Consider the following 25,949-nt stretch of genomic DNA (forward strand, 5'->3'; position numbering starts at 1 on the left):
TTCTATTTCAAAACAGGAATTTGAGCAGATAATGTGTTATAAAAACTGGAAATCCGGCTGGTCACGGACAAGTAGGATTAAAACCAACAAAAATAACTATTATTTACAATAACACAACACTGTATAATAAGTCATCATGGTACAATAAGAACTAGTCCCATATACAGTAGCGATCATAGGTGAGTACACCTGCATACTTTCATATGTATCTCAGCTGAAATAAGTCCGTTTTGCACAAACTTTTTTTTCAAAGATAGCTGAAACATTCAGCAATACGAAAATTAGTTTTTTGAAATAGTTCCAATTTTGATTTTCTTTGATAATCGATTTTTCCTGATCGTGATTTGAAAATCCGAAAAAAAACTTTTTATTTTTCTCTTGGAGTTATTGAGTTTTTGATGTCAAAATGTTGCAAAACACTTAAATAAACAAAAAATTATGTTAAATCGGCATTCTACTTTTTGAGCATCGTGCCACAGCTCCAGAAGTCAAAAGTGGCGTGTTCGGGCAAATCATCATAACTCATCAAAAAATGTTCCAAATTAATTGAAATATGTACCAAAAGATGTGTCTTGAGCTTTTCTACAAACAAACCTTAAAAAGTTTTAATTTTCAAAAAAATTATTTTTCTAATTTTTTTCACTCAAAAATTTTTTGATTCCCATTTTTTTCCTAATTTCCGATATTTTCTGGCTATAAAACGAGCATAACTCTCACAGACTGGATACAAAGTGTTTTTCCACACATGATCAAACACATTTCTGCATTCTTTCATTGTTTTACAGCCAGAAAATATCGGAAATTAGGAAAAAATGGGAATCAAAAAATTTTCGTTTTAAAATTCTCGATAAATTAACCACTGGAAAAGTTTACTGTTTCAGTATTTTAAAAAAGTAGTTTGAAGCAGTGTATTTTGCTAATACCCAGCTGGCATCAAATCATTACTTCATTTTCCACATTATTTTTCAAACTGTTTATTTTTTTCACCAAACTAATTTGTATTTAAAAAAAATTTGTGCAATAATAAAAATATTGAGTATTTTGATCGACAAACAGAAGTCTGGAGCACCTTCACCGCGTTTTAGAGTTTTTTGTTGTTGTTTGAATATAAGAAATATTAGGACTTTCCTTTGTCACTAAACTAACATAAATTTGCACACACAGAACTATCGAAATTTCTAGAAACGGTCATGAAGGGTTGAACAAATACGGTAGAGCTTTAACTTTAAAAATTTGAAATTCAAGCATTTAAGTTAAGTTCAAAAATAAAATGGATAGCAGAGTCGCGAGTAGCATAACTTGAAGCAACGGAAACATACATTGCTTTTTAGAAATTAAAATTTTTTGAAACAGTAAAAACATTTTGCAATCATGTCATAGCTCTAATAGTGACTGACAATAAGTTCTGGAAAATTTCCACTCAGTACAGATATTACTGTTTCAGAATTCTTTCATCTGAATTTAAGCAAACAATACTTTGAAACTCCGCCTTCTTTTCTACAGTACCCCCTCTTCTCTCCCCCATAACTATCAAATGACCCCCCATAAATCCCGATAATCATCAAGAACATCCGATTTTGTTGGTTTTCCGCTAAATTCAGTGTCGGCAAGGTGCCGCCGGTCGATTCCAAGGGGAAGATCCTAATCTTTGAAAATTTCTGAACGGGAGGCATGGAAAATGATGTGATGATTTATGAGTATGGCTTTTCACCGGAAGAACGCATATCTCTAGATTGAATCTCCGATAGCTTGGATTTTTCTGAAAAATGAAACATTTCAATTATTTAAAAACATAGTTGATTGCTTCATAATATCAGGCAAATCTGATGTCTTAAGTTTTACTGTTTCAAAATTGAACTAAATGTTTTGAGTTTCCATATAATTTTGAAGAATAAAAACTGTTTAATTGATAGAAGCAAATAAAACTCGATTTTTCTATTTGCGAACATTTATTAGGGTTTCAGTAAAATGATTTAACAAAGGCCCGCAGGACATAAATGTTTTGATAATTTTTTGGTTTTTAGTACCTAGTCAATTTTATATATTTTTAATTTTTATTATTCCCCATCTAGTATATTTTCACATTTTCAGCATGCTATTCTGTACAGAATGATACATTTATCTGATTATGCTACTATAAAATTCTTGAAACGGTAGACAATTATTATACTTTTGATCATAACATCAATTTCCAAATTTAACCACCATACTTTGGGATTTCTCTGAAACAGGAAGCAAAAACCTCAAATTTTAAAAAAATTGAAAAAAAAGGAGAAATGTTTTAGTAAATTGGGATACATTGACATTTTAATGGTTCTAGCGTTATGCTGTTTCAAAAATTCAAAAAAAAAATCTGAAAATTAATCGAGAAGATATACAAACTAACCGTAAAATTCTGTCGTCCTCTACTGGAATATGGAACTGTGGTCACATCACCTATACAGAAGGAGAATATCATAATGCTGGAATCAGTCCAGAAATCTTTTATATTCAGAGTTTATAAGAAATTCAAAATGTCGTATTCATCGTATTTCGAGGCTCTTGAAGAATGTGATCTAAAATCACTGGAACATCGAAGACTATGTATTGATTTGATCTTCACCTATAAACTGATGGTTACCAAGGAAATTATTATTGATGATCCTATATTCGAATTTTTGGATCATTCAAGACTGAGGCGGCATAGATATTATCTCAAATCTCTAACTACGAACTCGAATAAATTATCTTCTCAAATACTCTCTAATAGAGTTCTCCGTTGTTGGAATTCTTTATCAGAATTGGTGTTTCCGGTTAAACCGAGCACAGCTGTCTTTAAGAGCAGAATATGCAAATATGATCTCAATCATTTCCTGTCATTAAACCCAACAAATTATTAACTTTACTTTACCTCCTATGGATAGTGGAGCTAATCTCGAGGTAGCAGAAAGTGCAGAAAACTATTTTTTCTTTATTAAAAAGTAGTTTTTTGCTTTTTTTTTGCTACCGCTAGAATAGGCCCATTATCATTATGTATGTATTCTTTCTCTTTTTACTAACCATCTCTTACATGTAAATTCAAAAACCATTCCATTTTCTCATGTCAGTGGTTTCCGCCCTTTGAAGAAATAAATAAATTAAATTAAATGTTAAGTTTTTGAAATTTTGAAACAGTAAGTAAGAATTTTTAGCTTTTTTCATACTTTTACTCACCTGTCATATTTCAGAACAAAACGTGTTAAAAATAAATTGAAATAACAATTTTCATTTTTCTGAATTCGAGATATTTGGAGTTTGCGAATACTAAAAAACAAATTATAATAGTTCTGTACTTTGAACCGTTTCAGTACTTTGTCCGCCCTTTAAAGTTCAAATTTTCGTGTTCAGAAATAAAAATGTCTCAAAAAATTACAACTGTTTCAACAGATTCTCAAGAAGTTTGCAAATTGAATGAACAGGGCTCCCGCCGTTCTATTTCAAAACAGGAATTTGAGCAGATTATGTGTTATAAAAACTGGAAATCCGGATGGTCACGGACAAGTAGGATTAAAACCAACAAAAATAACTATTATTTACAATAACACAACACTGTATAATAAGTCATCTTGGTACAATAAGAACTAGTCCCATATATATATCCCTTCTCTCGACCAAATTCCAGATTTCCAGTCTCATTATCCGTCACCAACGTCTAGATAATCGTTTAACATATTTCGCGATTGGGGAAATAGAGTATAATTATTAGTGTCTCCTCAAAGACAAATTACTGTACACAATCCGAGCAACTATAAAGAAAAACTTTGAAACTGTGATATTTTTAATTTTTATGTAATTATTTTTCTCTGTTTCAAGATTTATTATGAGTTTTCCAATTCGACATTATTTTCAAGGCATTAATACGCTAACTGAAATCAATATATACTTTCCTGATTATTCTTTTGTACCTTCTTAAAAATTTGACTAAAATTAAAGAAAATAATTTTTCAAGAAATATTCAAATAGAACGCTTGAAAAATATAAATCCATTATTAACCATTCGTTTTGTTATTACCTTTAAACGAGGTATTTTACAGAATCCATGAAAACCATTATTAACATTTTCTGTTTCAAAACTTTCAAAAAATATTGTCTCACCTAAAATATATAATCTCATCATCACGCTGATAAACAAAATGAGTTCCCTCGCAATCGGCGTTCAGTTACTCTTTCTTGAATCACCTTATCGCCACCAACTCGGTTTTTTCCAATGTTTTTGTCAGTGTCTGTTCGATTTCCACCCGTCGAAAACCGTCCAAATCGAAGAGCACCTCGCGACCGTCATCTGGACAAAAACGTTGGTTTTTCGAGCGATTTTTAGTCTAAAACTCATTCAGATAAGCTACAGGAGAACAATCAGAAAACAAGTAATTTCCTGAAAACAAAATATTGAGAAACTATATCTGTTTCAAAATTTCATAAAGTTTCAACCGGTTTTCAAGTAAAATGATAATGAACAGTTCTTTTTCGAAACAGCATTGTGTGTTTTGATGTTCCTTTCTTCGGACCTACACTTTCGGAGATTTAGTTTAGAGATATATGATCTTCCGACCAAAAAATGATTCTATAAATCATCACATAATTTTCCATGCCTCCAATTCAGAAATTTGCAAAGATTAGGATCTCCCCCTGCACCTTACGGACATTGAATTCAGCGGAAAACCAACAATTCTTGATGATGATGAAGTTATGGAGTGAAGGAAGGGTACTGTAGAAAAGGGGATCTGAATTTGAAAAATAGACACAAAACGAACTGTCAATTTTTGGTTTAAAAAAGCTGTGAAGTTATAAAATTGAGAAATAGAATTGCTCGAATTGACTTTGTCAATTAAACGCTTTTTTGATTTTAAAACTTAACGTTTTGAAACCGTAAGAACTAATAAAATTGATTGAACCGGAAACATTAACAGTTGTTAAGCACAAAATCACTTGAGTAACCGTTCTGAAACATTAAAAATTCTAAAAACTACTAACCTTCTTATGAATATTCATTATTCCGTTTTCTACTTTCCATTCTTCTCTTTCGATGTATGTGAAACAGTAAGAATAAGGATATATGTGTGTTCGGTGTTGCCTTTTTTGAAAAAAATAATTTCGGGCGGTTCCAATTCGGGCAGCACCATGTGCCTACACTGTCGGAGATTTAGTTTAGAGATTATTGTTCATTCGTTCTTAAAACGGTTCTTTGAATCATCACATAAATCATCACACTCCTCTCGTTCAGAAATTTCCAGAGATTAGGATCTTCCCCTAGAAATGAACCAACACACTTTGCCGACACTGAATTTAGCGGAAAACCAACAATATCGGATGTTCTTTATGATGATCGGGATTTATGTGAGGTCATTTGATATCTGGAACAGTAAGAATTGGATTTCTGGGTGTCGTGGTGTCTGATTTCAAAATAACGAAACTTATATACTAGATATATATTTGTTTAATAAACTTACAAGAGCAATTCCGTCAGTTTCCGAATTGAGGGTTCAGAATAATGAAGGTTTTAAATAAAATAAAAAACTGACTCTTTTGAAACAGTAACAATTATAATGAAAATATGAAGTCCGAAGCATTATGTTTTCCGAGGTCTATATTAAATCATTGTTTTATCAAATGACCCTCTGAAATCCCGATTATCATCAAGAACATTCGATTTTTGTTTTCATTGATTAAAGACATTATTTTGTTATAAAACTTAAGGTGTACAATTTTTTTGAACAAATAAAAGGACTTCAATTTTCAATTATTTGTATTTAATAATGCGACGATCAGTATAATTTTGAAATGATAAGAAGCAGTAGAATAGAATTGCTGAAACAGTAAATTGGTTTGCTTTGGAAAATTAAAATACAGTTTCAGAGTAATTAGAAACGAAAGGCGTAAATGAATTAGACAATTGACGTTTCTAAACTTTTAAAATACGCAATTTTAAATTATGGTGCCGGACTGAACACCGAACATAATATTAGGATCAAATTATAAAAATTCTGAAACAGTTTTTTTTGGAAAAATATGATGTTTGCTGTTTCAAGTTTTTCAGAAGTGTCGTTGTTCACGAAATGGAACAGTACTTTCTTTCTACTTGTCTAAAATTTGAAACTCCGCCCCCACCTTTCTACAGTACCCCTTCTCTCTCCCCAAAACTATCAAATGACCTCACATAAATCCCGATCATCATCAAGAACATCCGATATTGTTGGTTTTCCGCTAAATTCAGTGTCGGCAAAGTGTGTTGGTTCATTTCTAGGTCAAGATCCTAATCTCTGGAAATTTCTGAACGGGAGGTGCCGTTTTAAGAACTAATGAACAATAATATCTAAACTAAATCTCCGACAGTGTAGGCACATGGTGCTGCCCGAATTGGAACCGCCCGAAATTATTTTTTTCTAAAAAGGCAACACCGAACACACCTTATCCTTATTATTACTGTTTCACATACATCGAAAGAGAAGAATGGAAAGTAGAAAACGGAATAAAGAAGATTCATAAGAAGGTTAGTAGTTTTTAGAATTTTTAATGTTTCAGAACGGTTACTCAAGTGATTTTGTGCTTAACAACTGTTAATGTTTCCGGTTCAATCAATTTTATTAGTTCTAACGGTTTCAAAACGTTAAGTTTTAAAATCAAAAAAGCGTTCAATTGACAAAGTCAATTCGAGCAATTCTATTTCTCAATTTTATAACTTCACAGCTTTTTTAAACCAAAAATTGACAGTTCATTTTGTGTCTATTTTTCAAATTCAGCTCCCCTTTCCTACAGTACCCTTCCTTCACTCCATAACTTCATCATCATCAAGAATTGCTCGTTTTCCGCTGAATTCAATGTCCGTAAGGTGCAGGGGGAGATCCTAATCTTTGGAAATTTCTAAATTGGAGGCATGGAAATGATGTGATGATTTATAGAATCATTTTTTGGTCGGAAGATCATATATCTCTAAACTAAATCTCCGAAAGTGTAGGTCCGAAGAAAGGAACATCAAAACACACAATGCTGTTTCGAAAAAGAACTGTTCGTAATAAAATCGCCTGAATCAAAACCGAAAAAATGGTTAATTGATATGTTAAACCCATTAAACTTAAATAGTTTCTCTTTATTTTTACTGTTTCAATAAATTAACTATATCGTTTTATATTCCGTATTTAACTCGCATTGTAAATATTCCTGAATTATTTTTAATCACACGGCCTCCCACACGGCGAAAAAGAACTGCAAGAAACGTGAAGACGATTTTTCACGTTTTAATTCAATTCTTTTGTTTTTTGCACTGAAAATCCAGTATTTTTCAACTTATCAGACGTCCCAATGGATGAAAATAGTGTCCCATCCATAAGAATTGTGAAACTTTTTATTTATAATCTTATGAGCCAAAAAACACGAGTTTTGGTAAGAAATTGACTTTTTTGATACAGAAAAACCGATTTTCAGAAAAATGAGTATAACTTTTGTGGCAGAAAACTGTTTCAAACGAAGTTTGCACATAATGTACTTGAGGAGGCTCTGAAACCGTTAAAATTTTCAGAAAATATGTATATTGGCTGAAATTGCTAAAAATCTCATTTTTCTGAAAATCAGTTTTTCTGTATCAAAAAAGTCATTTTCTTACCAAAATTTACGTTTTTTGGCTCATAAGATAAAAAATATAATTTTTCACAATTCTTATGGATGGGACACTTTTTTCATCCATTGCGACCATACTTGTCAACCGGGCCGAAACGGGCCGACACGGGCCGGCTCGTAACTGGCGTCAAAATGAATATTATGAGCTGAAAAATATACCAAAATGTAGATCTCGACGAGTTCTATGTCCGTGACCTACTACGGGCCGGATGGCTATTCGTTAATATGCCGCGTGCCGGGCTAGAATGACTTTTTTGGCCTTTTTCGCATTTTTTGGCACTTTTTCCCGGCCCGCGGCACATTAACGAATAGCCATCCGGCCTGTAGTAGGCCACGGGCATAGAACTCGTCGAGATCTACATTTTGGTATATTTTTCAGCTCATAATTTTAAGATTGACGCGAGTTACGAGCCGGCCCGTGTTGGCCCGTTGACAGGTATGATTGCAACGTCTGAAAACCTGAAAATACTGGATTTTCAGTGCAAAAAATAAAAGAATTGAATTAAAACGGGAAAAAAACGGCTTCACGTTCCTTGCAGTTCTTTTTCGCTGTGTGGGAGACCGTGAATCTTTTCTTTTCTGATCTTCTGAACTTTCTGTACGTGAGGAATGCAAAATGATGTGATGATTTATGGAAATGACTCTTACCGGAAGCAACACTTATCGACATCATTCTTTAGGGACAAATGTTCCAATTTGAAGTGGGTGGAGTTCGTTCAAAAAAAAATAGTCGGCGATTTTGTCCGCACCCATTTTTCTTATTATTTGTTCTCAACTTTCTCATTATCTAGTCCGACCATTTTAACACTTATTAAACATTTCATTTCTAAAACAAAAAGGTTTGAAACAGCAAAAAACACCCCTATATTGAAAACAAGTCACTTTTCTGAAACGTTTTATTCTTTCTCGAGAAAATGTTTTTTTGTGACACAAACTTGCTATTTTAAAAATTATAGTTATGTCCCGATTCAGAACCGCCCGTATCAGAACTGGTACAAATCGGAACCGATTAAAGGATGGTTAAACGTTATATTTAAGCCACTAGACCCTGATTTGACAGTTTTTCAGTTCTATTTCAGGCGGTTACAATTCGACGTTTCAGTTTCAGTAATACCAGAATGACTCTTCACCACGACAAGGGAAACACAAGTTTACTGTTCGAGGATGCCGATTCAGGTGCTATAGGTAAGTCCATAAATTATCAGTAGAGTGCACTTACATACTATTAATTGCACTTTTTAGAACCAGGAATTATCAAAACTTTGAATTCTCGCCAAAAACCCTTATCCTACCTGATTTTCACCATCTATGTTGCAAGTTTCATGGTTTTATATTTGCCGATCAATTGGTGGATCACTAATGGTATTTTTTAATCTCATATATGACCCACTGGACAATTTAAGCATATTTTGAAGCGGGTGCCTGGAAATTTCAAATTTTGAGCTAAAAAATTTAAATTTAGTCAATAATTGACGTCTCATTCTGATTTTTTGACCCGTGGACCCAATTTAAAAGCAAAGCAACTTAAAACGGTAAAATATTGGCTCGATTTGAAGCTCTTTTGCTCAGGGATCCAAAATTCGAAAACTAGGCAATTTTTGGCCAATTCTGAAACTTTTTCCCTGAGAAACCTAGAAATTGCCTTTCAGTGTTCCCCTTTAACCAGGTTCTTTCAATTTTCACCATCCAATCCACTTCCAATAACTACTCCAACCAAATCTTCAACGATAGCTGCTCAGTACCCGTTTTTGATTTATACGATAAATCTGAAAAGTTATTTATGGTCCCAGATCTAAAAATTCTAATTCTGGGCTCATAAGCGTTCAGAATAAGCCAAAACGAGTCATTTTTGGCTCTTTCTGATGCTTTTTTTCACAAAATTTTGAAAATTGCCTTTCAGTGTCCGTCAAGCCCGCCCTCAACCAGGCAGTTCCAATTTCGACCAACACCAATCAAATCTTCCAAGATGGATGCTACGTACCAATATTTGATCTATACGATGAATCTGAAAAGTTATATATGGTCCCAGATGACCATAATAAGAATTGTGATCGGAATTCGAAACCATTGACGGAATTATCAAATGGATCATGGCGAATAATTCAGGAAAAAAAGGGAACGACTTGTAAGGCAAGGTGCTATGAGCTCCCTGAGCTCACTGGACCTCTCAAAATATCCGATTGGTTTCCACCGGGACCCACCGAATGTGAATTTCTGGAAACGGGGTGTTGGGAGAATGGCTTGTTTGGAGAAAGAGAAGTATATGGCTACATTCACACTCAAATTTTGCCAAAATCTTTACCAAAACCTTCCAAAACCAATAAGAACCTCTCGGATGTATTTGTGATTCTTGTCGACTCTATGTCGTCTCGTATGATGAAACGATCCCTGGCGAAAACCGTTGAATTTATGACTCAACAATTCCAGGCCGTTGATTTTCCATTCTATAGTCAAGTGGCACTGCGAAGTCAGGTTAATGCACTACCTCTTTGGTTTGGTAGGTTCAAGTGCGCTCTATCGCACTCCTTTACTGTTTCAGGAAAACAAGTGGAAGCGGGAAGTATGCAAGATGGAAGAAAGATTGAAGTCGATTGGAGTGAGGAAGAATATTGTAATCAGTATTTGGATGATAAGCCAAATATGTTCAAGGATTTCACGGAGGCAGGGTATACGGTAGGTCGAGAAATTTGAAATCAGAGCGTTAATGCGGTTTAGAAAAGTGTAATCATTGGGTCTCACCACGAAAACAAAAAAAAAACTACCGTAACTCAGTCAGATTCGGCGCAAAGTTTGTGAAACATACATTTTTGGAATCACCATGTTTAGACGATTCAGAAAAGTATAATCATGCCTCACTTTGAAAATTTTCAAAATTTGGGGTTTCACCACGAAAATACAAGAACTACCGTAATGATTGAACATTTTTCACGAATTGCAGACTAATTACATCGATGACTGGTATTATCAATGTCTCACGTCCAATCCGGACTGCAAGGGATTCCAAAACTATCACTCCAACCACTCGTTTTTTCCATTTGTCAGCATTTTAGAGAAAACAGACTTAAAAATTACAAAAGATCACTTGAAAGGGGAGAAATCGTGTCGAGAAGTACATTCGGCAGCGCTGGAGTATTTTCAGCAGTTTGTAGAGGCTTATAAAAGTGAGTTTTAGCTGAAAATGGTAATTAAAAAGGTAAATTTCAAGACCGTCCAAAATTTGTGTGGTATTGGTCTGTCCACTTGGCACATCACTTTTTGATGGGCGCTGATCGATTTGACATACCGCTGCTTGAGTTTTTACAGGGCAATTCTGAAATGGTATTCTGAGACAAATTATTTATATTGAACTATTTTTTTTTGTTTTTGCAGTTTGACGACGCATTTATTGTGCTGATGGCTGACCATGGATTCCGTGCAGGGACTCCTGAATTCTATAAAACTGAAATTGGAAACTTGGAGCGTCATAATCCCGCGTTAATGATATCTGTGCCTTAAAAATACCGGGATAATGGAATTCTACAAGTTTTAACCAACAATTCCCAACGACTACAGACGCATTATGACCTGAGAGCCACCTTGCTGGATATTGCAAAGGTTTTTGGCTATACCTATTTAAATCCAATTATAAAATAATTACTGTTCTAGTACCAACCATCTTCAGAATTCTCGAACACTGCCCTTCTAAAAATTCCCGGTGAAAAAGGGCATTCTCTGCTCCGCGAGCAACCGCTGACTCCGAGAAATTGTGAGAATCTTCCCATTATCCAGGATTACTGTATCTGCAGGTCAAAGTCGATTGACATGAAACACGAGTGAGCGATATTCGGACAAACCGACAAACATTTTTTTATATTTTGTTTCAGCACCAAGTTGAGCAACCGTCTGACCACCGGACTAATCACCTATGTTTGTGGAGGCGGGCCATAAATGCGGTCGGAGACAGACCCGCTCCGGATAAAATCTTCCCTAACTGGTTAAAATGTGCGAATAACGGCTATAAGTGTGAGGATGAGCGATGCGACAACAGAACACAAGTTTTAAGACAATGACCCATTTATTTACGAAAGATTTAGATAATTTAGAGAGAGATAATTTAATATTTAGTAAAGCGTCCTGCTGGATGTGCCGCGGGTCCAAAAGTAGACGAAAGAGCGGTCACAACCGCGGATCGCTTGAAAATGGCCTAAAGGGCCTAAAAAGGGCGATTACTCACTCTCCCAAGCGTCAGTAGCGCGGAAAATAGGCTAAAATAGTCCGGAAAAATGATAGGATCTATTTTGCCGACACTTTCACACTCGTCACGTTACCGGACGACCGGAAGAGGCAACCCGACTCGTCAGTCTAGGCTGAGCAACGAGGAGGCGCGGCGGCCGCTACGCGACCGCTCGCGGCTAAATGGAGCGCGTTTACTGACACAATGGGTTTAGTGCGGTAATTCAAATTATATTTAATTGAATATTCCTGATAACAGGTGATTAAAAAGAGGTAAATAAAGTGAATTAGTGAGCAGATTGAAACAATATTGAAATGAGAGATTTGTAAGGCGATGATGAGCCTAGTTTTGCGGGGAAAACCATGTGGGGCTCATCATTCAGCCTTTCAGTTGTCGACAAATTTGTCTTTAGGGAAATAGTTGACAACAATGTTCACGAGACACTGGATAGCCTTAATGTGTCCTTGCTATGCCATAAATATGAGCTTGATCAGGTCAGTCTGTCTGTGTATCCCGATGTCTATTACATATTTCAGGTCACCACTCTCAATATCATCTCGTTGAACGGTGCCAGAGCCACTTATAAAATTGTTGTGAAGACTAAGCAGCCTGCGATTTTTGAAACGTTGGTGACGGATAATGAGACTGGAAATCTGGAATTTGGTGAAATCGAGAGAGGGGATAGATATGGGACAAGCACTTATTGTACGAAGAAGACTCACTATACGGCGTTGTGTTATTGTAAAGAATGATTTTTGGTTTTTGTTTTTTTGTTCTTAATTGCCGAAGTTCTTAAAGGGGGACTGCGCTATTCGAATTGAAATTTTTTTTACATGAATCCACGCAGATAATTTATTTTTTTAATTTAGACTAATTTTATGGCTACAATATGATAGGTGAGTAAAAATTCAAAAAATTTTACTTACTGTTTCAAAATTTCAAAAAACTTAACGACTGAATTTCTCGGTTAGTTTGCGAGTCTTTGGCTTTGTTTATTTATTTTTCTTCAAAATCCAATTTTCAGAATTTTTGAAGCAATACAATACTAAAACCTTGAAAATGCCAATGTATTCGACTTTACTAATAAATTTATCCTATTTATCTCTTGAAACACTTTTTTTTGTATTTTTTGTTTTCCTTACTGTTTCAGAACAATCAAAAAAGTTTGGCTGCAGAATTTGTAAGTTGATTCAAGGAAGCAAAATATACAAAAATACGTGACGCAATTAGAAAAAAGGTACCAACTCCAATGAGATTGGAAATGCAAATAACTTACAACCGAAACAGTAAAAAATTTAAGAAAAAAATCTGTTTTGGAAATTTTAATCAAAAATTATTTACCGTTTTAAGAATATAATAGTAAGAGAATCAGGAAAAGTATATTATTTGGTTTTTGTTATATTATTCTGAAAATGTGAAAATGGACTGAATTGGGCGTATTCAATAACATATGAAGTTGACTAGGTTCAAAAATCCACAATTTTTGAAACCGGATTTTTTTGTGTTTTTTTTGTGTTTTTTGAAACTTATTGTGTTAGACCACTAAGCAAATTCAATGTTTTAGCAAAACAGAAATAACAGTGAAGAGCATTAAAACATCTCAATGATAAAAAAACTGAAGTTTTTGGAACAGCAAGAATACATATTTATATATTTGATGGTTCAGGATGACCACTATCCAAATTGTTTTCTAATACAAATTTCAAGAATAAACAAATCATAAAATCACAGATCAATTGTAGTTATTTCCATTGGTTGAGAAGGTTCAGGACACTTGGAAAAGTATATCACTCAAGAATTGGAGGAGTCGGTACGGAGTATGCTGGAATTATTGAAAATTATTGAAAATTAAGGTGGCTGGCGTGTCTTTGGCGCGTTTTCAATTACTGTCAGTTTTAACAATAATACATGAAGCTTGCTAGGCTATATAATTCTAAAATTTTGATAAAAAATTTGAACTAAGTATCTTAGACTATCAAACAAATAAAAAAATCGTTTAGTTTTGAAACAGTAAAACTCACTTTTCAATAGAGAAAAACAGGCGGATAGTGTTATCCTGTAGATGTTTACAGTATCTCACATCGTGTTCCTCAGCAGATCCAGGACATGAACAAGACGCTGTTCGACACGCTTTCGCTACTATTTCCCCGGTTTCAGCGTATCTGGAAACAGTAAGAATTGGAGATCTGTGTGTCGTGGTGTCTGATTTCAATTAAAATTCCGAATAGTGTAGGTTTAAATTAAATAAAAATTTGTTTCCTATGAAACTGTAACAATTAAATAAAAATAAAAAGCTCGAAGCGTTATGTTCAACAGGGGGTCTTTTCGATTACCTTACTAACATAATATTGAAAGTCCTGATGACAATTTTGCAAAATGAAATGAGAATCAAATCTAAACTAAAACTCAAAATTTTAAGTTTTAGTTTGAAACAGTGACGTCAAAAATTGAGTATGTCGTTTTGTATAAATTTTGTCCAGAAATTTCCTTCAACGTATCTGGAACCGGGAGAATTAGATAACAAGAACATGAAAAATGTTCAAAATTAGAAAAAACAGATATGTTTCATATGTGTGTATCGTTTTGTCCAATTGTCCCGCACTTCAAAAAACCCAAACCATCGGAGATTAGTGTTTTTCCGGCAAAAAACTAGACAGGAAAATATTTGAACCTGTGCTATTTTTCAGAACTATTTCGATAATAAGAAAGGAGTCCATTAAGTATTTAAAATTTTTAAGTGAAATTGTTACATATTCCCTGAAACGGTAAATCCTGATAATTAAAAAGCTAGCTTCGCCTATCTGAAACAGTGGAAATTGGCACGCACTCCAAAAAACCTAATCCATCGGAGATTTAGTTCAGAGATTAGTGTTCTTCCGGTGAAAACTCATACTCATAAATCATCACATCAATTTCCATGCGTCCCGTTCAGAAATTTCCAAAGATTAGGATCTTCCCGCTAGAAATCGACCGGCGGCACCTTGCCGACACTGAATTTAGCGGAAAACCAACAAAATAGGATGTATTTGATGATGATCGGGATTTATGGGAGGTCACTTGATTGTTATGGGGAGAGAAGAGGGGTACTGTAGAAAGAAGGGGCGGAATTTGAAAGTTCTGTGTATAGAACGAAATGATGTGAGTCATGACTCACATGAATTCATTTAAACTTAAATAAAAGAAGTCTGGAACAGTAATATTTGAGTGGAAACTGTCCAGAACTTGTAGTCAGTCACTATTAGAGCTAAGAGATGGTAGTTAATTTTTAAAACTGTTTCAAAAAATTTGATTTCTGAAAACAAAACATTTTTTAAAAACTATACCGTTTCTAGAAAATTAAAAATTATGTGAAATATGCGGCAAAAGATGCTCCATCCTTCACTATCGTGTTCAAAATACTTTTTTAATACAATTGTTTGTGAAATAAAGCAAATACTTGAAATAGTGAAAAAAGTGTGTTGTTTCAAATTTTTCAGATGTGCTTGCAAATTTCTAACGATCAATGAAACGTGAATTTGAACATACTCCGCATCCATTTATCAAATCACCAGTAACAGTTCGATCACCAAAAATACAAACCAAATACCGTTTCAGTAAAAAATTACAACAGTTACAGTAAGATCCGATGCAATTCGTTGAAGACAAAGTCTACAACTCGTGTGAAATAAACAACTCATAAAATCACAGATCAATTGTAGTTATTTCCATTGGTTCAGAAGGTTCAGGACACTTGGAAAAGTATATCACTCGAGAATTGGAGGAGTCGGTACGGAGTATGCTGGAATTATTGGAAATTATTGAAAATTAGGGCGGCTGTGGTGTCTTTGGCGCGTTTTTAATTACTGTCAGTTTTAACAATAATACATGAAGCTTGCTAGGTAATAAATTTCAAACATTTTTCTAAACTTTAAAACAATTCGATTTCAGTATTTAAGACTACTAAGCAAAATAAAAAGTATTAGTATTGAAACAGTAAAACTCACTTTTCAATAGAGAAAAAAAGTCGGATAGTGTTATCCTGTAGATGTTTACAGTATCTCACATCGTGTTCCTCAGCAGATCCAGGACATGAACAAGACGCTGTTCGACACGCTTTTGCAACGATTTCCCCGGTTTCAGCGTATCTGGAAACAGTAAGAATTGGATTTCTGTGTGTGAACTGAGCAAGAAATCACTTTTCAAATTACTTGAATAACAATTGAAACAGCGATTGAGAAGAAGGCGCTATCAAGAATAGTGTAGGTTCTTAACTAAAATTTGAAAAAATTGCCTATGAAACATGAAGCATCTTAAAACCGGGGCCGATATTAAAACATTTCCATGAAACCGTAATGGACCTATTTACATGCTTGTAGTAAAAAATAGTTTTTTGCTTTTTTTGTTACCTTGTGAATAGGTCGAGAATAGGTTCATAAAAAAGGTTTAAAATTGAGAAAAGAAAACTTTTTTTCTTGGGTACTACCCTTCCAATCACTTTACTAACATAGTATAGCCTCCCGATAATAACTGTACTCAATTGAAGAGTTATGGTTATTATGGTCTGACTAAAACTCAAAACGTTTAGTTTGTGCTGGAAACAATGAAAATCAAGACGTCACAAATTGAGTATCTGTGTGCCGTTTTGTCTAATTCCAAAAAAACCAAAACCGTCGGAGATTATGTTTAGAGATTAGTGTTCTTCCGGTGAAAAGTCATACTCATAAATCATCACATCAATTTCCATGCCTCCCGTTCAGAAATTTCCAAAGATTAGGATCTTCCCCTAGAAATGGACCGGCAGCACTTTGCCGACACTGAATTTAGCGGAAAACCAACAAAATCGGATGTTCTTGATGATGATCGGGATTTATGGGGGGTCATTTGATAGTTATCTGGGAGAGAAGAGATATACTGTAGCAATAGTTTGGAAAAAGATTGAATAGTTGAATATGTCATCTAAACTACAAGAAAAGCTAGAAAAAATCTACATTGAATCAAGGTTATATCAAGCATTGTTAATATCAATTATATTCTGGAACAGTAAAAAAATAATTTAATTGAGAAGTATCTCTAACGGTAAAACTTCAACGTTAGAACAGCCTAACAAACCCTTTAATTAAGTTTGAAGTTTAGAATTTGATTGAAACAGTAAAAAACTTCCCCCTAAAAGCCCCTGAACCCACCTCCTCAAAACCTTGCTAACACAACTGTGAGTGATGCCCAACTGCTTTGCAATATGTATCTTCTTCATTCCCTTCTTATAGCACTCCACTATTTTCTGTCGATCACATGTCAGTAGTGGCCGACCGGATATATACGGTCGTCCGTATCGATTTCGAGACGGAACCACTTGGGACACTGCCAAGAAATGAGTTGAGACGGATGAGAGATTGAGGAAAAAACTCACTTTTCTCTCTCTCCTTATTCTTATCGATACATGATGATGACGTTGCTATTTTTTCGATTTGAATTTCCGGTCGACGGAACGCTTTTGATAGTTTCTCCAATGCGGCCAGTGACGAACCTATCAAATGTGGGAAATTTCAACTTTTTATGAGACAGAATGTTCCAGAGTCAATGTTTTCTATGCATTGTGTGTTTGAAATAAAAATCAATCACTGTTTCAAAAACAATTATTTAATTTTTAAGATTTTTTTACAGTAATTCCGTTGCAAAATTTACAAAATTTGGACAAAATTAAATGTTTTAATGTTAGGTACAAAGTATTGGAAAATATTAGTCGAAGACCATTTTTGGAAATATTTTACAGAATTTTTACAGAATTTATAATCAATTTAATTTGACTAAACGCGTCAAAAACGCGCCAGACCAACAATTACTGCTTTAAAGCAATTTTAAACCAACAAAAACTACAAAACGCGTCAATTGTGGACCAAATTTCAATTTTTCAATTTTTCAATCTCTTACTGTTTCAAAAATTTCACAATTTCCCGAAAAACTGAATTCTTCATTATGTGTCTTCATTTAGCATTTTTTCAACAATAAAATCGCACCTTAGGCGCGCCAGACAAATTACCAATTTTCCAAATCCAAAATTCCCAAAATTTTACTGTTTCATAAAATGTGCATATAAATATTCCTTATTCTTCTGCTATTATTTAACCATGATTATCAAAAAATTGCGCCCAACGACACGCCAGCCTCTCCCTACCGTACCTGATGGTTGTCCATTGGAAAGTGCTCTTTGAGCAGCGAAATTGGATAAAAATGCAGAATTTTGAATAAGAAAATTAATAGGAGGGAATATAGATTGAGACATTTTGAATCATAATAATAATAATAATTGATACTGGATGTATGAAATAAGAAGCTCCGCCCACTTTGACCCCGCCCCCTGTGTTTTTTGTTGAAAAGATCATGGGTACGGTAGTGAATCGGAAGGCTGACTGAGAGATGATAATATCTTGGGAGGAGAAGAAGCGTGTCGATTTGATTCAATCCCTTTGAAATATGCCGACACCTGAGAGAAGAGGTGACAAATGATGATTTGGGGAGAGGGGGGGACATTGTAATAGGAACAGAGGGGGGATCATAATTAATTACTGTGTGTCGGTCTGTGTGTCGGTATGTCGAGAAATTTTGCGTTTTCAATTTTATTTAAATTTGCTGAAATTACAATTAATACATGTTATTACCATTTAAAAATCAAGATTTCATTTTGAAAATATGCTGAAACAGTTTTTTTTCTTATATAACTTGTAGAAATGGTAATTTATTTTGTGTCTTTGTTAAACTTTCAAATTTTATTAATTTTCCGAATTTTATTGTAATTATTGAAAATTAGCTGAAGAATATCGTTCTCAGCTCGAAAATCGGTTTTTCGAGTTAAAGTTTGCTAATTTTTACAGATATGGTCATTTTCAGCCTTTTTCCGCAATTTATAACTCCATATCGAAGATTTTCAGTCATTTTTCACTGGAAACGGTTCTGATCGATTTCAGCCAAGTTTTTGATGATTTTCAGACTTAACTTTAGTGGTTTTGAGGTAATACTGTTCAAAATCTGAAATGTGTCAAAACATGAATTTCTGAAACTGTAGAATATTTTAAAATTGTGGTATTTTGTAGATACTCAAGTTTTTTTACTGCTTCAACAGGTTTTTACATATTTCACGGCGTCTATATTAATTGATATCGTACTTCTGCCATTTATCAAAATTTTCTGAAACAGTGTCTCAACTTATCTAGAACATCATTATTTGTTGGCATTTTGATTCTCCTCAAAGGGGTTCTCCTGACTGATAAATGTTCACACCTGTCACTGATCCTCCGATCATATCATCAATTCAGAAAGGTGTGAAGAGGGGGGGAACATGACTAATTGTTGTCACACACCTGACATGAACCAATTAGTAGACAACGAAAAGAGTATGTACTGCGACTCTTTTGTCGGCATGTTTTCGAAAAGAGATTTTGTTGCAAAATTAGCGGCGTTTTTTGAGAAAATACATTGGTTTGACGCTTTTCCTACTGAAGTAAATGTATCTTTTATCTGACGAGTAGAACATTAGATTTTAGATCTATTTTCGAAAATTTTTGAAACTGAAATAAAAATTACTGTTTCACCCTCATAACTTCAAAAATAGTTCATGTTACAAATCAGTATCTCACGGATTCGTTACGTTTTGAATTTTCTACAACAAAACAATTGAAATATTTTACTGTTTCTCACAAATAATAAGTATTTTAATATAATGTAATTGACAATTTCTCAGTTCACTTGAAAAAACTGCGAAAAACGAAAAAAAAAGTTTTTTCCGGAGGTATTTGAATTTGGACTATTTTACCCCGTTACTTATTAGAACATGACTCTCCAAATAGAAGGCAACAATTAATTAATGAGTTTAATTTGTTCTTCATATGGAAAGGGAATCAATGTCTAATTGACAACAATTAAAATTTTGTATGGTTTGCAAAAAATAAAAACAAACAATTTGAAACAGTTATTAATTTTTAGGTGTTTCAATTTAATAACGAGCATTGGAACAGGATTTTTTACTTTTTATTTTTTCATGGTTTCTGTTTCATAATTATGATATTCGATATTTAATTTGAAAAAATCAGTGTTTCGACTCTTGTATATCAAATAATGGATTAGTGGTTGTTAGTGATCGAATTGATAGCATACTTGCAATCCGGGCCGACCCGGGCCGACGGTTTTTATTAAATAACTTTCTTCAAAAAAATCGTGTCGGGTTGGTTAATAGCTCAAATGATAGGTATTTGGACCTGTTATCTGACAGAATCAAAACAAACTTCGCAGAAAATCCACAGAGGCCCCGGGCCGGGCCGGGCCGACAACGGTTTTAGCCGGCCCGGGGCCTCTGTGGATTTTCTGCGAAGTTTGTTTTGATTCTGTCAGATAACAGGTCCAAATACCTATCATTTGAGCTATTAACCAACCCGACACGATTTTTTTGAAGAAAGTTATTTAATAAAAACCGTCGGCCCGGGTCGGCCCGGATTGCAAGTATGATTGATAGTGTCTTACTTTAAAAATTACTGTTTCAAAAACTGAAAAGTTGTAATCATCACTGTTGGAATTCTTATAGCCGCTGCAATTTCAGAGCTCTTGGAAATTTCTATGACACGCTTTTACTGTTTCAAAAAAAATTGAATGAATGCGATACAAAACAATTATTGTGTTTTTGCTTCATTTTGAATATTTTTTGAAACAGTGTTTTCTCGATTCTTTCAAATCTGGCGCTCCTTTGGCGCTCTTCACGGCTGTCGGTCTGAAACTGTAAAATATCTTAAAGTTTTAGTTTTTTAAGGTTTTTACTGTTTCAACAGGTTTTTGAGTATTTCAGGACACTTGCATTAATTGATATCAAACTTAAACCAACTTTGAAAATTTTCTGAAACAGTGTCTCAAATTATCTAGAACATCATTCTTTTCTCGATTCTTTTCAATCTGGCGCGCCTTCACCGCGTTCAACGGCTGTCGGCATTTTGATTCTCCTCAAAGGGGTTCTCCTGACTGATAAATGTTACACCTGTCACTGATCCTCCGATCATATCATCAATTCGGAAAGGTGTGAAGAGGGGGGGGGAACATGACTAATTGTTGTCACACACCTGACATGAACCAATTAGTAGACAACGAAAAGAGTATGTACTGAGACACAGAGACTCTTTTGTCGGCATGTTTTTGCAGAGAGATTTTGTTGCAAAATTAGCGGCGTTTTTTGAAAATTAAATAGCTGTCTCAAATCCCAGATGTGTTCTCTAAAGTTTAATTACAGACAACTCTAATTCTTGAATATTTTGATACCGCATAAAACAGCAAATTTATTTTGTTTTGATGGACAATGATTTTTACTGAAAATTTTCAATTTTCACTGTTTCAGAAACTGCTAATCACCTAACATTTGATGTTTGTGCTGCTAATTGAATGTTAGTCGATGAAAATTTCTTATCCGGAAGTCGGAATTAGATTTTTACGCAAATATTCAAAAATTCCAAGAGAAATATCATAAAATTCGCCGAAAATCAGTGGAAAACCAGTTTTTTGCTGAAGAAAAGCCTGTTGTCTGTCATTTTAGACCATTTTTCCAAGTATTTCTGCGAAATGTACTTTTCGTAAATTCCACAGTTATGGAATCACGGAAGTCGGAGTTAAAATCCTTATCCGGAAGTCGGAACTCGGAAGTCGGAATTCCATGCAACTCTGATACACACCTATAAAAATGCATATTAAAATTTCAAAAACAAAATTATGTGTTAGAGAATAGTTTACTGTTTCAGTACCTTGTATTTTATGCATCTCGGTTTAACATGTAATAATGAAATAATCTGTGCGAAGATTTCTCATAGCTGTAACTTGAACATTTTTTACTGTTTCACCAGAATGTAAAATAGAACATATATTTCTTGCAGGCAATCGTTTTCTGAATTTCTATTCACCAATTCATATTCCAATTCATCAGTCATAATTATAAATGATTCTTTTTTTGAAATTTGTTCAGTGAATTTTTAATAATGACAAGTGAAACTTGCAAGAGCAAGCACCTGAAAAACAAGAATTTTGTTTTACAGAAACAATTTTTTATAAAAATGAAACGGTAATTTACATAAAATTATACAGTTTTCTTGTTTTTTATAACTATTTGAAAATTAATGAATACAAACCTAAAGTAGGCATAATCACTGTTACAGACTGTGTTTTATATGAATTTAGGAAGTTTTTTTTTCATTAAGAATTTTCACTGTTCCTAGAAAAGAACTTATTTCTGTAAGTGGTTTACTGGACAATCCATTAACGGAATTCACTAGTTTTTGTTCCAGAAAGATGATATGAATTTCAATAAAAGTTACTGTTCCAAATGAAAAATAAGTGGGTTTTTGTGATCAGGCTGCTAGTGAGCATCTGATTAGTAGAATTTACAGTACTGCTGACTTGAAGCTGGAAATTTCAATACAACAACATAGTCCAATTGCTTTGAAAAAACAATTTTCAAAATTCAAGCACACAGAAATAAGAAAAAAGTCAAATCCTATATAGATTTGGAGATATAAGAAAGCCAGAATTTGGAAATTTTTAATTTTGATTAACAAAATACGAAAAACTTAAAAATTTCTGTGACTGCTCACAGGAAAACTTCTTTTTTGCAAAAAATTGTATTATACCTGAGAATTCAATGTTTTTGGACAGAAAAAGTTGCAATCAGAGCAAATGAAGATAATTCTGTTGAGGAGTTCCAGTAAAATAACAACTATGAGATGTTTCCAGTTCCACCTAATATAAAGCTTAGGTTTTCTGAAACTTGACACCATTGATAAAATAAATACGTGAACTTTATTCGAATATCACAAACACAGAATCGGCAACTTCGCCAACTCTGTGAAAACAAATGACCTGGGGGAAAAATATAAAAACACGTGAACTACACAGGGAGGAAAAAGATTCACAGAATCGGCAAGCTTGCCGATACTGTTAATTAAAAAAGATATTCCAAAACATTTAAAAACGTGAACTCGGTGACAGTAGAGGGGGTACTTCGTGGATAGAATCATCGGTCTTCGAAATCGTGAAAACTGTCGATAAGATAAAGTAGATGCAGACGATATATATGAAATGGGCGTCATTCAAGTCTAAGTTGTCTGCAATGATAATGATTTATAGAAAACTTTGTTTTCTATTACGAACCTTTGTAAAGTGTTTTTCCAATTGTATCAAAATAATTTCAGTGATAAACCAACACTTATATTTATTGAATAAAAAACAGATAAGCAAACAGATAGATTGGGTCCTGCAATATGAACTTGTATTATGTATATATCTTACCTGTCTGCGAGAAGGACGCTTTTCGAATAATTTTCCATTCAGATAATACAGAAATAAAGAACATTGCTCTAGAACTGTGTTTTTATAAATCTAGGGCACGCTGATATTTTTCCAACGATCTTTATTCCCTGATGCTCACTTGAAGTCGAAGAAAATTCATTTCTCATTCAGCGGTAGCAATGTTCTTTATTTCTGTATTATCTGAATGGAAAATTATTCGAAAAGCGTCCTTCTCGCAGACAGGTAAGATATATACATAATACAAGTTCATATTGCAGGACCCAATCTTTTTATTACAAAAATACACAACGGGGATTTAATGTGAAACTCAAAAGCTGTAAACCTTCTACTCTTTCAAAATGTGATGACTGAACTTCTAATAATAAATAAGGTGTTAATTTCCAAAAACTTTGAAACAGTAGCATTTCTAAAAAAAAAACGCAAAAGATCAAAGTGTGGTGAAAAATCTATGATGCTATTTGGACTGAAATGCATTTTCAATTAATTTTTTGCACTAAAAAGATGTTGTTACAAATAAACCCTAATAATGTCGGGTTTAGTGATTTGTTGTTCTTTGATTTTTGTTATTTTAGAAATTTTAAGAAATTATTGTCGATTTTGTACGAAAAATAATTTCATGGTTGAAATTTTAGAAATTGAAGAGATAAACAGTGACCCAACAGCTTATTATTTTCTGTTTCGCCAGTTTCCGATAATAGTTTTAATTTTAATTAAAATTCATTGGGTTCTTGATTTTCATCTGGTCTCTTATAAATCTGAAAACGATAAATGCCCCGTAAAGCTCAAAAAATTTTAACAGAAGGTATTAAAAGAAGGAAATATTGAAATAGTTATTTTTTTCGAAAAACATTTTTTCTGCTTGCTGTGCTAAAAACAGCATAGAACAATGAAATAGGGTTTGTAAACACCAAACATTTTGATTTCTGGACTTTTAGGCTATTTTCTCCTTTTTTACAAAAAAATTTAATGCACCTGAAGTTCGCTCTCTGGCACGTGTACTAATAACATTATTAATTTGAGTTCCGTTTAATCTAAATACCAGTCGGTTCACGTCCGAAAACGGACGACACGTTTGGATTCCTTTAGTTTTTCTGAATCCTATGATATCAAAAAATCCTTCACGTCGTCACTTTTTAGAAAACGGTCCATAACTTTTTATGACGTGGATCAATCCGAAAACGGACGGCACTGGCCACAAAGAGAAAAAAGTTAAAGTTACATTTAACCGCTTTTCTTTGGAGTCTGGAGTCGAACCAACTAACTGTAGTCAACGTCGCTTAACTTGCCAGATCGGACGTTCGGCGCGTTCTCTTTTATCCACGCGCCACTGAAGAGGCGCCGCTCTGTGAAGAGGAAAACGAGCAGCCGACGTTTCACGGGTTTTGCCGACCGCCTCCCCCTTTTCTCTTTTCAAATTTGGCTTGAAAAGCAGTATTTTTGATCCAGAAGTCGTAATTTTGAGAATTTTGAAAAAAGAAAAAGACGGGCATCATTAAGAGAAAATTTCTGATCTTTTGGTCCATATTCGAAAAAAATCGGACCAGTAGGAAGGGCGGTAGGATCGGCGACAGACACACAAACATACAGCCGTTTGCGTTTGTTAATAGTAAAGATTTTTTTGTAGAAAACGTTGTTGAAATGTAGAGCATTGTACATGTGAGATGATAATAATAATTAGTTTTGTGAAACGGTAAAAATTGGTTTTTTGTGTAGAAGTGAGTAATTGCGGCTCCATTTTTAGTGTAGAAGGGTCTTGGCGTCAAAACGTCTTGATTCTTGAAACCTAATCAATCAAATTTTGTTCGAAAATAAAAATTTTTGCACTGGAGCCACGGAAATGACTGGGGATTAGATTATTTGAAGTTCAGGAAGAACATTTTTCAGTAGTGAGTCTCTCTACTTTTTCTATTTATTGCATAAAATCTAATTGAAATTTTATTTCTGTTTCTGTTGAAACATTAATAAATATACAAATCTTCATTCAATTAATTAATCCAAGTACTTGCATAGCAGACTTTTTATCGGATTATATTAGAACTGGCACAAATTAGAAACAATTAAAAGATAATTGAGTTTAAACCAGTAGATCTAGATTTTACAGTTCTCAAGCATATATATACGCATGTTTTAAAAATTCATTGAAATAATTTTCCGAAGTCATCTCAATCCATAGTAATTGGAAATTTTTCTCTCTAATATTTAGCCTTTGTTACGGTTTTCTCTTCCCCCGTGCCATTATGTCTGTATTTTCTACCTTCCGCTTTTTTTCCTCATTTCCTCGATTCTACATTGTTTGTCCCCCTCTATTTATTAACTCGAAACTGTCTCGTGAGGGACCGTTTCCAGTCTTTTGTATATATATTTTTTTTTCCTTTCGTCCCAATAAATATTTATCTATATTTATCTATCTAATATGATCCTTTAAAATGCTTGCTATAGTAAATCTGAAACTTTGTATATTTATTAATGTTTCAACAGGAACAGAAATAAAATTTCAATTCATTTTTTTGCAATAAATAGAAAAATATAAGAAATTAAGACTCCCTACTGAGAGCTGGGCAATTTTGTGATTTTGCTCGGGAACTTTTATTCTAGATGTCCTAACCAATCGAATAAACATATGCACCCGTCATTTTCGTGACTCCAGTTCAAAAATTTCCGTTTCCGAACAAAATTTGATTGATTTGATTTTAAGAACCAAAAATTTTGGTTTGTTTGAAAACTCGCACGTTTTGAAACCAATACAATTTAATTCTAAACGTGAAATATGTCAAAATTCCTTTCTGTTTCGATGAAAACT

General features: G+C 33.8%; 3 protein-coding genes across 3 annotated transcripts; 2 read left to right on the forward strand and 1 right to left on the reverse strand.

Annotated features, from left to right (window-relative positions):
• Positions 1–8,747: 8,747 nt before the first annotated feature.
• On the forward strand, positions 8,748–11,124 carry GCK72_015953 (uncharacterized protein; the record flags this gene model as incomplete). Its single annotated transcript, XM_053731230.1, has 7 exons — positions 8,748–8,814; positions 8,872–8,991; positions 9,530–10,126; positions 10,169–10,302; positions 10,568–10,790; positions 10,835–10,947; positions 10,999–11,124. 7 exons carry the CDS (start codon positions 8,748–8,750, stop codon positions 11,122–11,124), a joined length of 1,380 nt encoding a protein of 459 aa, XP_053586002.1.
• Positions 11,125–12,204: 1,080 nt separating this feature from the next.
• On the forward strand, positions 12,205–12,594 carry GCK72_015954 (uncharacterized protein; the record flags this gene model as incomplete). The annotated part of the gene is made up of 2 exons (XM_053731231.1): positions 12,205–12,336; positions 12,379–12,594. The coding sequence occupies 2 exons, from the start codon at positions 12,205–12,207 to the stop codon at positions 12,592–12,594; spliced, it is 348 nt and encodes a 115-aa protein (XP_053586003.1).
• A 2,929-nt stretch (positions 12,595–15,523) lies between these two features.
• On the reverse strand, positions 15,524–18,101 carry GCK72_015955 (uncharacterized protein; the record flags this gene model as incomplete). Its single annotated transcript, XM_053731232.1, has 5 exons — positions 15,524–15,620; positions 15,826–15,966; positions 17,005–17,179; positions 17,229–17,345; positions 17,999–18,101. 5 exons carry the CDS (start codon positions 18,099–18,101, stop codon positions 15,524–15,526), a joined length of 633 nt encoding a protein of 210 aa, XP_053586004.1.
• Between the last annotated feature and the right edge of the window lie 7,848 nt (positions 18,102–25,949).

The sequence above is a fragment of the Caenorhabditis remanei genome, chromosome IV (assembly GCF_010183535.1).
Source record: "Caenorhabditis remanei strain PX506 chromosome IV, whole genome shotgun sequence".
Taxonomy (NCBI): Eukaryota; Metazoa; Nematoda; class Chromadorea; order Rhabditida; family Rhabditidae; genus Caenorhabditis; species Caenorhabditis remanei.